At 37.7% G+C, this 13,802-nt stretch overlaps 1 protein-coding gene across 20 annotated transcripts in view; it reads right to left on the bottom strand.

Moving 5' to 3' along the window:
* STRBP (spermatid perinuclear RNA binding protein) overlaps window positions 1–13,802 on the bottom strand; it is a 171,114-nt gene that overhangs the window by 18,429 nt on the left and 138,883 nt on the right. For 16 of the 20 annotated variants that reach the window (XR_012126349.1, XR_012126353.1, XR_012126350.1 and 13 more), the window contains 4 exons: window positions 9,363–9,521; window positions 6,139–6,273; window positions 5,798–5,938; window positions 2,950–3,087 (listed from right to left, as the gene is read on the bottom strand). Coding sequence is in view for 11 of the 20 variants with exons in the window: in XM_073224925.1 (XP_073081026.1) it covers window positions 2,950–3,087; window positions 5,798–5,938; window positions 6,139–6,273; window positions 9,363–9,521 (573 nt within the window). In the remaining 9 variants the exon portion in view is untranslated. The remainder of the gene's footprint in view (window positions 1–2,949; window positions 3,088–5,797; window positions 5,939–6,138; window positions 6,274–9,362; window positions 9,522–13,802) is intronic. The other 4 variants (XR_012126358.1, XM_073224900.1, XM_073224929.1 and 1 more) reach the window with 1 other exon arrangement.

The raw sequence follows: 13,802 nt of genomic DNA, 5'->3' as shown, positions 1-13,802 counted from the left end.
CCCTCCATCTGACCCCAAGCACTCCCTGAGGCAGACGCTAGGTCAGTCATCTTTGAATGCCCAGTTCCAAATCTCTTGTTTGAGACAAAACACGCAAATGTATGCTGAGTAAGTAAACTGCTTTCAAGGCATAACTGAAACATTTTCTCAGAGATGAAAAATTTCACTCTAAGTCTTAAGGCATATAAAACTGGGGGCAGTGCAACTTAGCCTTGGTGGTTTGTGCTCACTCAATCAAGTATTTCAAAAGGACACAATTAAGTGAAAATAAACAGTAGGAACAGTATCCGAGGCCCAAAGAGAAATCAATGCTTAAGATGGTTGTCTATGAAATCTATTTCAGGAAAAGGTATCTGGTTGGCTAAGGTTACAGTTTCAAGGGTTTCCCCAAACCTCCTCCCAGAGGTGAGATGAACTACAACTGCTGAACAGGCCACCAATCAGGCCGCTGGGGTTCTAGCCTGACCTCACCTTTCACTAGCAAGGTGACTCTGAATTATGCCTGTTAGTCAACTTCTCTGAGCCTTAGTCTTCTACAGTAATTGAGTTGGCAGGGGAATGTAATTAAAATACTACAGTTGCTGCTGCACAGAATACACTCAGCAAATGGCTTGTAACCCGGTCATAATCTAAACTGACCTAACTGAATCTTCTCTGGGTTATAAAATAACTTTATTTTTAAAAGCTGCAGGGGACAGGCCTTTCACAAAGTCAATGCAATGACATGAGAAGCTACTGGCAACTTGTCAGTTAAGCAAAAGGACCTGGCAACAACAGACGTAAGGGCCCCTTCCATGAGAGCTGTCACCCAATGAAGGCTGCTCCCCACTCCAGTGGAAGGAGACATTCCCAGCCCAAGCAGCCACAGACACAACCAGATAAAGCTCCAACTGATCAAAGGAAAGAAAGTTCATCTCAATAAATTGTCTATTATTGTTTAAGGAAAAACTGCTTCCTTTAAATAACACATTCAGTGAAGCAAAAAATACTGAGTTTCAGTAGAAACAAACGCACAGAAAAAAATCTTAATTTTGGACACACAAACTGTATCAAACTTAGATACTATGAGCTCTTTCTCCCTCATCTCCCTCCCTGCATGCTCACCCTTCAGAGTCCTTGTTTTCTTAAGCAGCACAATCATCCAACCCAGTTCTTCGAGCTAAAAATCCTGGGACTTATCCTAAAGCTCTCACTTTTTCATCCTCCACATTAAATCCATCAATTCTGCTTCTGAAGTACTCCTTCGATCTGTTCGCTTCTTGCCACCCATATCCTCCCCACACCTGGTACTGGAGATACCTCCACTGTCTGTTCTAACTTGTCTTGTCACACCTACTTCTGACCCTACAATCTAGTCTTCACCCTATCGTGATCTTTACAAATAATGTCTGATCTTGACACTTTTCTCCTGTTTTAGAACCCTCATAACTTCCCACTGCACTCAGGATTCTAGGACCAAAATTCTAAGACCATGGCCTCCAAGACTGGAACTGAGCCTCCAGCTTTAGCTCAAATCACTCCCACCTCAAACCCCAAAACACAGTGCTCTCCACACTACAGACATTGTGGCTGCCTTCTAACTCTTCAAATGAGCCAGATTCCCAACTACCAGCATCAGAGGGTCTCTGCACATGCTGTTTCTGTGTGCAACACTCTCCCAAGCCAGTCTTTCCTGAGTTAATGCCTACTCATCCTTCAAAGCTCAGTTCAAATGTGACTTCTTCAGGAAAGCCTTCAGGGATCCCACAGCCTAGATCAAATTTCTCAGCTACAGTTTCTCATAGCATCATGTTCCTCTCCTTTGTGGAAATCATCTCAGTTTACAATTGTGTCTCACCATTAGACCATAAACTATATGAGAGCAAATCCGTGTGTGGTGTGTGCCAAATGAGGCATACAATATTTGAATGTATATGATGACACATCTTTGAGCTATGCACCTATGGGATCAACTTCTACAAGTATAATTCCAATGCCACATTATCCACAGAAGTTCCCAATCAGCCTATTCTAATTCTTAGGAAAAAAACCAAAAACACAATCTAAGTGAACTTCTTAGGAGTGTTAAATAAAAAATAATGATAAGACAAGACCCAATTTTTACAACGATTTCACCTTGATCAACAAATGTAAGTGGTTTCTTGTCAAGTTAAAAGTTCCATACTTTCAATATTGCAGAGAGGTTGATTTTAATGATAGCTGTATGCCTACTGCTAAAATGACATAAGGATTAGACCAGAAGGCAAACAGAGAACATCCTTCCCATCTTCTCAAGCCAGTGGTGAAATGGGAAGAATATAAACTTTGGAACTGCAGACACCTACATTCAAATCTTTGTTCTGCTATTTGCTAGATGTCACACACTGAACTAGTTGCCTTATCTCCCTAATCCTTAGTCTCCTCATCTGGAAAATGGGAGTAATTTCTACTTGAAGAAACTGTGAAGATTAAAAACACTTAAGTATAATCATTTATAGTAAGCTCCAAATAAAGAAGTTTTTTTCTCTTTCTGTACTTACTTAGCTTTTGATGATTAAAGAAAATCATCTGAGTTAAAGAAATGCAGATAATGCCAGGCCTCACCCCAATTAAGTAGTCAGTTTCCAGCAGTTTTTCTCTCCCATTATATCTAACCTGTCTTCAATGTCCCCACCAGATACACCCTGCTCAAATGTATGAACTCCTCAATCCATGGAATAGCTTTTAGATTCCTCATTGCCAATATGTCCCCTCAACCAACAGCAATATTCCTCATCTGTCACCTCACTCTAGGAAGCCTCTAGTCACTCAGCAGATTTCAGAAGAAAATCTATGGCATTCTGCAATTCTCTCAAGTTTCTATGCACACCAATCTTATACCTCTGTTATATTTTCAGAGACTGGAACCTGGAAAATAAAGGAGATGCTGTGCTTCAAATGTTGGCGCAGACAAGGAGGCAGACCTCTTACCGGTTGTACTATACCTGGAGCTATGTAGCCAGGAGCAGCTGTGGCTCCAACAAAAGCTCCCCTTGTTAGAGTTCCTCTTCCTCTGCCCCGAACAGCTTGGACTGCTGCAGACACAGCTGTATTCACAACACCCTTTGCCTATTAAAAATAACACATTTTCATGACTGTGAGCAATAAGAACTGTGATCCCATCATCTCTGTAATGTACAACCTCTATGAGAAACTTGAGCCTGTAGATGAAACAATGAGTTGGTCTCTGACCTTGAACTTTCTATTATCATCTATAAAATGAAAAAGACACCTACCTTACAGAGTTGTTTTGGAAAATACGCCAGCACATAAAATTATACAAATAACTTCCTCTCTTTTCACTTGAGGGTTACCCAGAAAGAGTTCATTTTCTACACACAAATTTCAGCAGTCAAATTACATCCAGTTATTTTAAGCCTGACTGAAATAACTACAGACACTTGATACCTAGATTTGAAATCCACTGAATCCTCCATCTTCAGATGCAAAGTACCATAACAACAAAGCACCACAACAACAAAGCACCTAGATTTAGCTCTGAAACTAGGTGGGATTTAAAGAAAAAGACTTAAGACAGGAAGCCCAACAACATGGATGCCAGTTCCTACTCTTAAGTAACTGTGACCTCAGGAAAGTCATGTGATTTCTTTGAGTCTGTTTCTTCGGCTGTGTGTGTGTGTGTGGTGGGGGGGGGGGGTACACGTATCAATCACTAAATTAGTAAATAAATGCCCCTTTAAAGTCCCTTCCTGCTCTAATATGCAGTGGGACTCTGGTAAAGTCACATAACTCTATGGGAGTCTCCCCACTAATTATAAAATGAGGATGATGATACCCACTCTGTTCTCCTTACTGCAGAGCAGAAAGAGCAACTGAGAATATGGATATAAAACTGAAAAGTAGAAGACATAAGTTAAGGAATAACAGTACAGAGGACTGCTAAAATATCCCACTCTAAACTGAAGTTTTAACAAAATCAAAGGCTATCTAGTTTTGAATTAAGTTTTATGCTGATTTTTAATATAAAGATGCAACAAAAATTCAAGCTAGAAACTACTAAAACTCCCTACTTACACCTACAGTGAGGGGAAGACAGTGCAGAGCCTCAAAGCTCACTGAGAAAGTCACTAGTCCCTCAGCCAGCTTTAATTGTCTGAGCATACACACATTTATCTCACATGGAAAACCACCCCCTTGCACTCCTCACACGACGACCTCTAACCATTAGCACAACTGGGCAGAAGACAGTTAGTCTCAAAGTCGAATGTACCGAGCACAGGAAACTGCCATTTTTCCTTTTTGGTTGAAAAAAGTCCAACCCACACATCCAAAATAGACTGCTTCTTGGCTGTCAGGCACATTGAACACATGATCTCTAACTTCTAGTATGGAAAATGTCTAAAAATGAGTAAAGTTCATGCAGACGTCTGTTTTTTAAATGCAGCTTAGTCCAAAGGAGTCAGGAAGCAATCTGGCAGTAGGAGAATGACTGCGCCAAGTCAAGCTCACATCTATCAGAACCAAACCAGACCACCTAATGAGCATCTGCACAAAGGGCTTTCAAACACTAAAATTAACTGACCAAATACAAGATGTAACCCATGGGAAAAACACACCAAAATAAACAAGGTAACAGTTATCTTTCTGCTAATCTAGAACATATTCTAGAAGATTTTGGGGAAAGAAAACCCACCTGTTCTCTCTCTACATGTGCACCACTGCAATTTAAACATTTTATTTCTATTTCATCTCAGTAAAAGTTAGTTATCCTTGTCTATATTTGAATCCTAGAATTTAAGCAGTGTTTTATATAGTAAGTACAAGAAGTTTAAATGAACACAAAACAAGTTTCTAAAATGGATATAATATTCAATAGTAGAATGCCATGGTCTTTGGAAGCAGAAAAATCTGGTTTTAAAGGAAATGTCTACCATTAATTAGTTATATCACTACAGGCAGCATCTTAATTTCTTTGGGCCTCATTTCCTCATCTATAAAATGAGATAATTTCTACCCTCCTGTAATGAATTTAGCATATGTAAAAGAAACTAAACAAACTGTGTAACAGAATCTTTAATAATCCAAGCCTCATTCTGTTAGTCTAAACATTTTTAATTGACTTGTTTCTATCAATATATTCAGACACTGTTACACCAGCACTCTCCATGAGGGAGAGAATATGTCTTACAATCACTTGTGTATCTCTTTTTCCCTCACAATCATGCACATAATATATTCTAGAAAATATTTTTGAATGCATAAATGAATGGATAGAAGAATCTATTGCCTAAAAGCATATAATAAGGATGCTGTCTTTTCTGAGTATCTTGCCACAATCCTGGGCCTTCAGCAGCACTGACAATTCCTAATGTCAGTAATGAACACAAGCAATACAGGGTCAAGTTCTGTGCTGTCCCCAAAGAAAAAACCCAAAATGAGTAACACAGGACAAAACGGAGGGGAAACGGAAGAGCATCTGCAAACTCTGATGGAAGTCAACCCCAAGGATTCTTGACAGCTTCCCTAAACTAAACAAGTGATAACATCTCATTAAAGTCCAAATCGCTCAAAACACTCCATCTCAGCAAGTGACCTAAAACCACTAAATAATTCTAATAGTCTCTTTTTAATATATAATTTACCAAAAAAGACCACAAAATAGGGAACCACTGATCACATTTAGAGTATTCATGATCTAATCCAAAGAAAAGATCACCAAATCTGAGAGAAAGAAATAAAAAGCTAAAGTGACACAAAGATAAGAAAGAAATGGTAATTTTTTCAAAGGTATTACAAAGGTTTAATGCTTAACTCATACCTGAGGAATAATCTTCTTTTTCTTATTATTTGCTGCATTGGGTCCAGAAAACAGCTTCTCCAGGGCAGCTAACGCTGCACTTGCCTTTGCCACTTTTTTATTTGGACCTGCACCTCTGAATTTCTGTCCATCTACTTCTACCTAAAATCAAGAACAACACGCTGCAATTATCCCATGCCATTCCTCCATGTAGTTTTAATTTTAATGAATCATAACACAGAAAACACCAAAAGTCAAATACTGCCACAAGAATTGACCTAGTCTAAAACTTTTACGTATAAGCTCAGGATAAACTACGTCTTTGAAGGGAAAAATGGGCTGGCTTGTGTCTAGGTACACACCTCCATTACAAAGCGCTTGTCATGGCTTCCACCAGTCTCCGAGATGAGTTCATACTTAAGACCTCTTCTTTTTTCATTGAGCTCCATTACAGGATTTTTGCCACTTGCTGTGAGGATAGGGCCCTGAGTTCTTACCTAAAAGGAGGGTCAATCAAGTAAGATTTAAGAGTATTAAATTTATTTTTAATAAAATTACACTATGTCTCTACTGAAAAAGAGGCTCAAAAACTGTACTTTAAAGCATTTAGGGACTAGGATGCATGATCACCTCTAAATACAAATGACAAAATATTTTTTAAGGTATGGAAACTCTACAAGCAGTAAACACTGCTGTCAGTCATCTGGCTAGTCTGCCTTTGAAGCAGGGCTGTCTAAACAGATCAGTATTCTGGAGCAACATAGTCTTGCCATTGAATGGCACTCTAGGGCCTGACCTGTGGAGTCCATGGTTTAAGAATAACACTATAAATGACTAACAAAGTGGATAGAACAGTTGAGGTTCACATGACATCTGAACATGCAACTGTTTTTCATAATCTTTAGGATTAGGAAGAAATAACTCAATTTAGGAGATGGAAAGAGAACATTCCTCAACACCTCTCAGTTTCTCTAGAGATTTCAGGGCATCTAAAGTAAAATTAGTATGCTACACACCATGGATTCTGAAATTTTAAAACAACAATAAAAGCAGTCATTCCCTGCCCTCAAGGAGCTAGAGTCAGTGGGAAGGACAGGTAAAATCACTGTAAAACAAGGTATATTATCAAAACAGAGGTACAAATGGAACACAGCAGAAGGAATCATTTTCTAGGGTAATTAGGATAGCTTTCCTGGAAGTGACATGCAAACTGACCCTAAAAGGTCAGTACCAGACTGTGATAAAGAGAAAACAAAGGAGCTTTCTGAAGAAAACAAACAGTGATGCAAAGGCCCAAGAGAAGTTAAGAATATTTGTTTGGGAAATGGCCAGAAGTTTAGTTTGGCTGTATAAGGGAGCTAGGAAAGGAAGGCAGGACCTGAAAAGAAAACCCTTGATGGTGTCAAATCATAAAGGGCTTCATATGCCATGCAAATGAGCTTTGACTTAATCATGGATGATGGGGAGCCACTTAAAGACTTTAATCTGGGAAAAAGTCATGACTAGCTTTTTATTATAGAAAAATCACTCTAGGAGTGGTAGACAGAACTGACTTGAGGAAGGATAAAACTAAATGTAAGGAAGAGAAGTAATTCATGAAGAGTATGAAGGCTCAAATCAAGAGAGACGCTAGCACTGAAAATAAAGCAAACCACAAAATACCACAACTGTAATTTTGAGAAAGGAAAGACCCAAAGATTGAGTACTTTTTGAGGTCAGAGATCATGTCTGTAATTCCACCACAGTAACTGCTGAAGAAATGCTGAACAAAGTAATGCAGTCACAATTATTATGTACATAGACCTAACAGACACCAAGATTCTCTTCATAAAGTACTCCATGCTGATTGGCTAAGTGGTTGATGCTACGCAGCAGTGAAACATTGAACAATTTTTAAAGACAAGGTTAATAACTATCCCTGGGTCTTTTGCAACAAACATCACTTCTTGAAGAATTTTTATAATCTACATTTTTAAAATTTCAATGCAAATCTAGTCTCTGCCTTTAAAAAGTAATGAGTAATTTTTGAAACTAGGTCTGTGGTAATCTCTTGCTGCTTTCCAAATCTGAAATCATTTTTCTAAAAATGAGTCAAGACATAAAAATATTTGCATTTCTCATCAGTTACTACTATTTTAAGTGAAGAGAAGGGCTTTCTTCCCCTTCCCCACTTACTACATCATAGAGAAACAAAGCCCAGGTGAGCTCACTACAGAAGCCTCTACATACTCCTGGGGCTGCTGTCCATGCAGCCCAGGCTGCACTCTCCCCAATTCCCTTAGAATTTGACTGGCTGAGCCTCATAATTAATGAGCTCTTTCTTCTCTTTGTCTTTGTAACACTAACAGCAAAAATCTCGCCCACCTGTGACTACCACCTGTGAATGACTGGTCCCCTCAAAAGCCAGGTGCCATGTCTTCTACTGTCCACAGTATCACAGGAAGACTTGGGCATGGCTCTCACAGGCCTTGACCCACAGCAGCAGCCCCATACCAGCCCACCTAGCACTTCTCAGACATCTACTCTCACTCCAGGTCACTATTACACCTCTTCCTTTGGCCCAGATGCCTTCTTTCTGCCTCTTTCCCACAGAGCAAAATCCTACCCATCATCTAAAACCTAGCTCACATTTTACTTCCTTTGATTTTGTATGTGTGTTAAGTTTCAAAATCATTTCCTCCTTTGAGGTTTTACATCACTACACATTTTGCAATCACGGCGCTTATCACATTACCTAGAATTAGTCATGAACATGTCTTTTGCCTTTCTATCCTGACAGTACCTTGAAACTGTGTACACAATTCTGCAGCATCTGGCAATAAGTAGGAAATAAAAGGGGTTTATGGACTGAAGAAATTATACCCACTGAGTCCTTGATACTCATTCTTACAAATGACAAATTTAAGAAAAATTTTAGTGTAAGCCCTTGCTGTTATTTTAAAGCCAATTTTCCTTATGTAGAATCCAAAATCAAGGATTTTGTATCTCTCTTACGTAGAGCCCAGAATCAAGGGCTCCATGAACTCCCAAATGTGCTGTGTGTACTTGGTGCTTGGACTTTTGTCCCATTCTATTATGGTGATAAGCTCACAGACCAGGACTTAAGAGTCTGAGGAACACGCTAAGTCAGGCTATGTCTTCCTCAGGGCTGAACTAACTCAATAATGAACCACTGCTTCCCAACCACCCCCTCCAACACCTCAACACAAACTTCAAATAATCCTAAATTTCCTCCACTAGATATTTTAGTTTTTCACTCTTCAGTTATTGTTGATACTCAATACATTATAATTGAACTTCCAATTGAACAGAAGCAACTTCCACGGCCAGCAAAAGGGAAATGCTAGTAAAATTAGGATACATTCATGTGTTGTGCAGTATAGTCATGTTTACAGATACTTTTAGAGTTGAGTGAAAAAAGAAAAAGATGTAGAACTTCATAAGAAAATGATCACCTTCATAAAAATACTCAATAATGGCAGCCTCTAGAGTATGTTTGTATATGCTTTTGATTTTCTTAACTATGTTTTTCCTAGCAAATTTTTTATAATCTATATTTTCTAAGGAAAAAAGCATATAAATATACCTCTAAGGTACTGGAGGTTTCAGTTGTAGAATTTCCAGTATTATTGCTTGAGTTTGAAGACACTGTTTCATTTTTGCCTTCGTTATCTGATTTTTCATCAGAACTCATACATTCAATATCTGCATCAAAGCCCGTGGGGTACCCCATTGCCTGCAATACCTGTACAAATTACATTAAGATTCAGTTTTATTCAAACATGAGAGACCACAGAGGATAGATGAAATATTGAAAACAACAGTTTTAAATCCACAACATTTAAATCCATGAAACACCCTGAGGAAGAGCAAGATGGTGCTAAGCCTACAAATCTTCCGTTAAACAAGGGTTACTCCTAGTAGGTAGGTAGATAACCATTTTCAAAAACATCCTCGGAGTAAGAAGGTTTAAATAAAGGATGCCAGAAATGCAAATGTGAGGCCACTCCCCATAAATTTAACTTGGACGCAAGAGAAAAGCCCAGTTCAACCAGTGGGGTGAGGGGAGAAGTAAACAAGCGCACTGTAAAAAGTACACAGGACTAGAAAGGCAAACCCCTGATGGTCTAGTCCTCGGTTTGTCCTCTGGTTCTCAGTTTTCCAATCTGCAGAACAGGAAGACTCATTAGTTGACCTGTAAATTCTATGATTCAATCCACTAGGGGAAATGAGCACAGAAAGGGAATCAAGAAGTTTTCTTGTTTTCTTTACCTTGGAACCAATCTGCCTGTTAATTATAAAATAACCTCTTTGCTTTCAACTTAAACCATAATCAAGACTTGAAAGATTCAGTCTCCAGGTTTATACTCTATACTAAGTGAACCAGGAACAATTTCAGGTTTGTATTTCCATCCCTGCCTCTCAAGGCCTGGGTCCTTTATAGCTTCCTCCTTCTTCTATAAGAAGAACATTCATTCTTCTTATAATCCCACTCAATGCCTGACATTTCTCATCAGTGTGTGTGTGCATGTGTGTTTCTTTGCCTTTTACTACCTCCTTCCTGGTTATACTGCTTTTCTGAGGCTTACCAGAGAGTATGTTAACAGCATTCTTAAAGTCTCTTTCAAACATGTTAATATTGCATTGTCAGATACTAATTTTAAGGTTTATATCAGAAGACAGAGATAGGTTCCTTAAGATCACTGTACTTGTTTCACCTTTTGACTAACGTTTTAAGTTGAAGTGTGTAAAAGCAATATCTTATTTCCTTATAATCCCAACTCTACCTAAGAGGTGTTTCAAAAACTGTTACACTAGCACACAAATGAGAAGCAAGGCCACCCAGCCTTTACAAACAATAGCATCTTATATAAAGGATTCTGCCAATGTATACAAAGTAAACTCTAAACAAAAAATGAGTCCAAGTAGAACTCTATACCAAGAGAAACTGAAATTCACCCAATTCATATGGAGAATTTGGTATTCTATTAAACATTTCAAATCATAGATTCTTTGTATTCATTAAGAGTAAAGTCAAGAATGCTTTTTTAACATCTTAAGTTCTAAGAGTGCTCAGGTAGCACTTTACACCCTAGTACACTAACATTATGTGGTTATATCCTCATCAATATTTTACAAAGAAAACACCTTCTCCAGCATCTGCTCTCCCTGAGAAACATCTCCTCTGAAAGAATAGTTACAGTCTGACATTAACACTAGCTAAAAAAGGCTGCAAGTAAAAAGCAGAGTCACAAACAAATTTGTTTATTCCAATAAAAAAACTAAAGACATGCAGCTTTTCCCAACTTAACATGTGCAGTTAAAATAGTCAAACGTGAATTACTTAACACTTCTCTCTGCCATTTTCTCACATACCAGATTCATTTACTTACTTGCTACTGTAGCAACATATTTCAGTACATTTATAAATATTTTATATAACCTAGGGACAATCTCAAGGCATACAGTGTACTTGTAATACAGTGCAACTAACAAAAAAATTTCAAATTAAGTAATTTTTCTATGAACATATATTCTAAGATTATCAACTAGTATGTGCTACAGTTTAAAAAAAAAAAAGTAATGAGTTCTCAGACCTCCAGAACTACAGTTTATCTGTAATCAATATTAAGACCACAAAACTAGTATATCAAAGAAAAGTGAGTTTCAAGGGTCTGGCTGAGCTGAAAAATCAGAAGACGACTCCTGGAAATAAGGTGACTAGGAAATCCAATGTAATTATGCCTTTTTTCTCCTGTAAAGGTATTGAGGCTAAGAAAACTGTTATCCTCAAAGATCGGGGGCCAAAAGTGAAAAGAAAACACACTGCACCCCATGGCTCTCCACTCAAAAGGAAGACACAGTTACAGCTTGTGTGTGACAGAGGGCTTGACGGCTCCAAGAACCCCTCCAAAGAGCCTTCGGCCCTTGTTGCCTCCTAGCTGATCTTTTCCCCATAATGACTAAGATTCTTTTCATGGAATACAGCTGACTATGACCCCAATGGTGTCCTCTGTGAAGGACTATGAGGAAGAAGAATTGGAAGAGGAAAGGGAAGGTTAGCCACTAATCACCACTTCAAGGTGAACTGAACTCTTCCTACTTTGCTTTGATTTGATTCTCTAGTGTGATCAGTCTTAATAGGTATCGACCCTACACCAAGATACTGAGTACGAAATCCAAGGATTTTTATCTAGCAAGACTTACTTTCATGAGCACATGTTGGACATAAAACACTCAAACTCACTTTTAAAGAAAACCTGTAAAATGTGGTATAACCTTTATAGGTGGCAATTGGTAATATACACCTGAAATATAATAGGAATCCCAATACATATTTAATAAACTAATGGATCATTCAAATGTGCTTTCCTCTTAACTTCGTAATTCCACCTCTACAAAACATCTTAAGGAATAATCAGAGTAATTCAAAAAGATGTAAAGTAATCAAAGTATCTAAATCTAAAAAGAATAGTTATATTATGGTAGATTGATAACAATGAAATATTAGGCCACCACTAAAAATGAGAGCAATCTTTGTGATAATTATAAAGAAAAAGTTCACACTATATTTTTAGATGAACACAGAAAAAACATGATCCTATTTTAAGTACATACTTTGTATACACATTATGTTGGTCCCACCATGCCTTATGTGAAATCCTTGGGGCCAGACTGCTTTGAGAATTCATAATTTTTCAGTGTTTGGAAAACTAATACATTTGCAATGTATTTTCCAAATCTCCAATGGGTTCTCAGGTGCAAACCCATGTTTGTGAAAAGGAACATACAAACTAAATAAAATAATAAAGACTAAAAATAGCCCTACTTAATTCAGGTCAGGTTTTCCCATCAAGTGAGTTTACACCAAACTTGGGGAAATATTTTTCACTTTCAATGCTTTTTGGATTTTGGAATTACAGGTAAAAAAAAGAAGTCTTGGAAAAATACATACCAAAATGTTAATGGCTATAATGAGAAAAAATAGCATCTAAATCTTGTCATATTGCAGTTTGCCACTATACTAACTCCCCCAAGGTTTACTGAATTGCAACTTGCTATGCGGCCACTAGTTAATATTAAATAAAGTTCATTGTAAGAACCACCCCACTGTGTCACTGCATCATAGATGCCTTTAAGAGATACAACTGCCATCTCTCTCTGTGAAGACCTACCAAGGAGAATGCTCACCTGAGCTTTATACCAAAACTCTGACTCTCATCATCAGCTGTCTGTTAAGTCTTAGACAGTGAATTGGAATTTCACAAGCTTTTTGTGTCAAATGCTGGAAAACTTCCATCTAAAGTTGTGACTCATTCCAGCATACATTACTGCTCAATTATTACACTGTTTTTAGCTTTATTCCTGCATTCACTTTTCCCCTCATTCTTTGTTTTTCTTTTACTGCCTCACTTTAAACTCAGACTATTTCATCATACTTGAGGTACTCCTTTTCTAAACTAGATACAAATAAATACTGTTTTGTTTTTACAGCTTAGCTATTATTTTTCTGCATTACTACTACCTGACATATAATCTATTCCCTTGTACATTTGTTATCTGTCTCCCTGTCCTATCCATACTAGAATACAGTTCCAGGAAGATAAGGACTATTTTGTTCACTGCTGTATCCTTAGTATACAGAATAATGTTTGCATCTACATGAATAATACTGCAGAATGGAATGATCATGAAAACAGACCAATTATAGCTTATATCATACTGTTACATTACAGAACTTAAGTAAAAATTGATCTTCAGTCAACATGATCTTTGACATTTTTGCATTTGTCTGCAAGAGATCAGATGTACTCGTGGAAAGATTCCAGTATTTAGCAATTTTCTACAAACCTAAAGTGCATGACTGATTGGTTCAATCCTGGACCTTATTCCCTATGGAAACATTCTAATACAGAAAAGGCACCATATGCACAAAGATCATGATTTAATTTACTTATGACAGAAAAAAATCCACAAACACCAAAATATCTGATGATAGAAAAATGGGAAATTTTAAACAAATAGT

The sequence above is a fragment of the Manis javanica genome, chromosome 2 (assembly GCF_040802235.1).
Source record: "Manis javanica isolate MJ-LG chromosome 2, MJ_LKY, whole genome shotgun sequence".
Lineage (NCBI taxonomy): Eukaryota > Metazoa > Chordata > Mammalia > Pholidota > Manidae > Manis > Manis javanica.
This window is presented reverse-complemented; position numbering and strand designations above follow the sequence as displayed.